Source organism: Bicyclus anynana, chromosome 3 (assembly GCF_947172395.1).
Source record: "Bicyclus anynana chromosome 3, ilBicAnyn1.1, whole genome shotgun sequence".
NCBI lineage: Eukaryota > Metazoa > Arthropoda > Insecta > Lepidoptera > Nymphalidae > Bicyclus > Bicyclus anynana.
Window position 1 is genome coordinate 10,139,955 of NC_069085.1, and position 2,380 is coordinate 10,142,334.

The 2,380-nt window shown below is 32.0% G+C and overlaps 1 protein-coding gene across 1 annotated transcript in view; it reads left to right on the top strand.

Annotated features, from left to right (window-relative positions):
- Nucleotides 1-1,007: 1,007 nt before the first annotated feature.
- The window catches only part of LOC112049737 (uncharacterized), a 4,642-nt gene continuing 3,269 nt past the window's right edge, over nt 1,008-2,380 (top strand). Inside the window, exon 1 of the mRNA XM_052891170.1 lies at nt 1,008-1,441. Coding sequence (XP_052747130.1) covers nt 1,064-1,441 — 378 coding nt within the window. The 5' untranslated portion in view covers nt 1,008-1,063. The remainder of the gene's footprint in view (nt 1,442-2,380) is intronic.

A 2,380-nucleotide genomic window follows, 5' to 3' on the forward strand; every position in this document is an offset into this window, starting at 1 on the left:
ACCTATCTACCTACCCAGTAGTTCGTCTTCCTACGGAGTGCGTTCGGAAAGGTAATGTTCTGTTATGGGCAATGGATTCCTTACCTCCTTACTTCATACTTCATGTAAGGAGTAGAGGAGGACGAAGACAAATAGTCCTCTGACTATTTGCCGTTCCATAGCTGTACAAAAAAAAATGGCTGTTTAGGTACCTCCTCTAAAATAACGGCTTTAAATATATAATTATTCATAAGTAAAGTCTCCTGATGAATTTTGTTACAGACGGTACCTCACTCTAAGTAACCCTAAACCTAAATAAGGAAAAAAACTCGTTTATTGGTCTCCTGGCTTATCTTACGAATTTCGTAAAGTTAGTTTACTTTAAATTGTTCAGTTAAATTACTTGCTGGCTTTGTTTGAGTTTGGTTACGTGGTACACTTTTGGATTCGTCGGTTTTCGTTTATTATTTACAAACAGTTCAATATTGATAAATAACATTCAACATATTTAACATATTTTTGTCAAAGAATAACATTAGGTACCTATATTAGCCTCAATTGAAACGAATACTACAATTAATATATTCATTAATATTTTAAAATATAGTGATGTAACACCAGAGTTTGCAAGGCTTAAAACTCAACCATATCATACGTTTATCCTATATAGTTAACGGGTTGCTAAGGTTTCATGGTGTCATACTACTGCATTGCCTCCATAGGTATCAATGAGTGTTACCTTGAATACTCAAATATACATAATTTGAGTCCAATCGCACGTTAGGAAGTGATCTTATTTAGCTTCCAAAATATCTTATCATATCTTTGTAACACACTTGCACAGTATTAATTACATATTAAGACTATATATAACTGTTGTACAAAATAAGTCGATTCACTAGATTAGATTAGTGTATTAGTGTATATGTAACACGTGGAAAACCGCAATAATATAAATGGAAATGGGTTGTATAAAATAATAATATTTAACTAAGATAGCGAAGTTTTCCTCCTTGCCCCCCAAAACATTTTAGCTAAGCTTTAAGAACATGTAATTTTCAGTAATTAGTATTTATTTTAATTAATGATATTTGTAAAAAGTTCAATTTTTTTGTTGCTCTTTTTCATTAAGTGCGGTTATTCTGCAATTAAACTAATCTTTGCTCACATTGATTCATATAAAAAGCATACATGTATAAACATAAACAGCAGTATAAAAATACTTACTGACCTGAAAGAGAGGATGTTTTCTCGGAAGACAATTCAAATTGTTTTTCTCGCCCTTGCGAGGCTCGTCTGTGTTGAGGGAGACCATTCACAACCCGCTACAACTTGCGAAGAGTTTGAACGCGGCGCGCGATTCAATGCCTACGATATTGTGGACTCTCAGTGGAAAATCATATTCTTCTGGTCTGAAACTACAGAACTTAAGCCGATTATATTTTCGTTGGTTGACAAAAAGGTTTGTTATTTATAAAATATTTTCATTATTCATCGTTATCAGCCTTTTAAAATGGCGCACTACAGAATCTATGTCGAACTCTTCATAAGAGACCCTAGATCATTAAATTAGGATTTAAAGACCTTTTTTTTAAACATTTGTCAGATTCGAAATATCTTACAAAGTTTTTGAAATATAAGTAAAAAACAAACCCCTTTTTTATGTTTTGTTAATTGTTTATAACTTTTGCAATTTTTGCGAACAGCCCTTCAATTTTTTCAAAAACTATCTCCATGCAATTCCGAATCATATGACACCTCAACCATATTTTTAGGAGAAGGTGAAAAGTTTTGACCTAAATAGCACTTGTTGACTAGTGAATATGATATAGTTCGCAATATAATTTATATTAAAAATTAATAATGTAATGCCCAGGGTTAATATTTTGTTACATTTATATTTTGCTATGAAAAATTCAAAGGCACATTAAAAACCAAATTGCTTTACGTATTACTCAATGCATTTATGACATAAATTGAGCACTGAATAGCAAACATAACCATTATTACCTAACTCACTAATAAATAATCGATCTTCGTAATGTTCTCCCGGAGGTTCTGTGCAACCTCAAAATAGGTCGAACCGTGATGACTCAGCAAACATCCTGCGTGTTACAACCAAAACATATTACAGCTACATATTCAGTCCCTTAAATATTATTACACTAAAGAAGTGGCCCTATAATCTCTAACATAATCTCTTTCAGACAATTAACAATCTCAATCAGAATTGAACTCTTTCGATATTTAATGATTTTCAATCTTACTTATATTATAAACGCGAAACTTTATATGGATGTTTGTTTGGATGTTTGTTTGGATGTTTGTTACTCTTTAACGTTGCAATTACTGGACCGATTTAGCTGAAAATTAAAACGAAGATAGGTAATACCCTGGATTA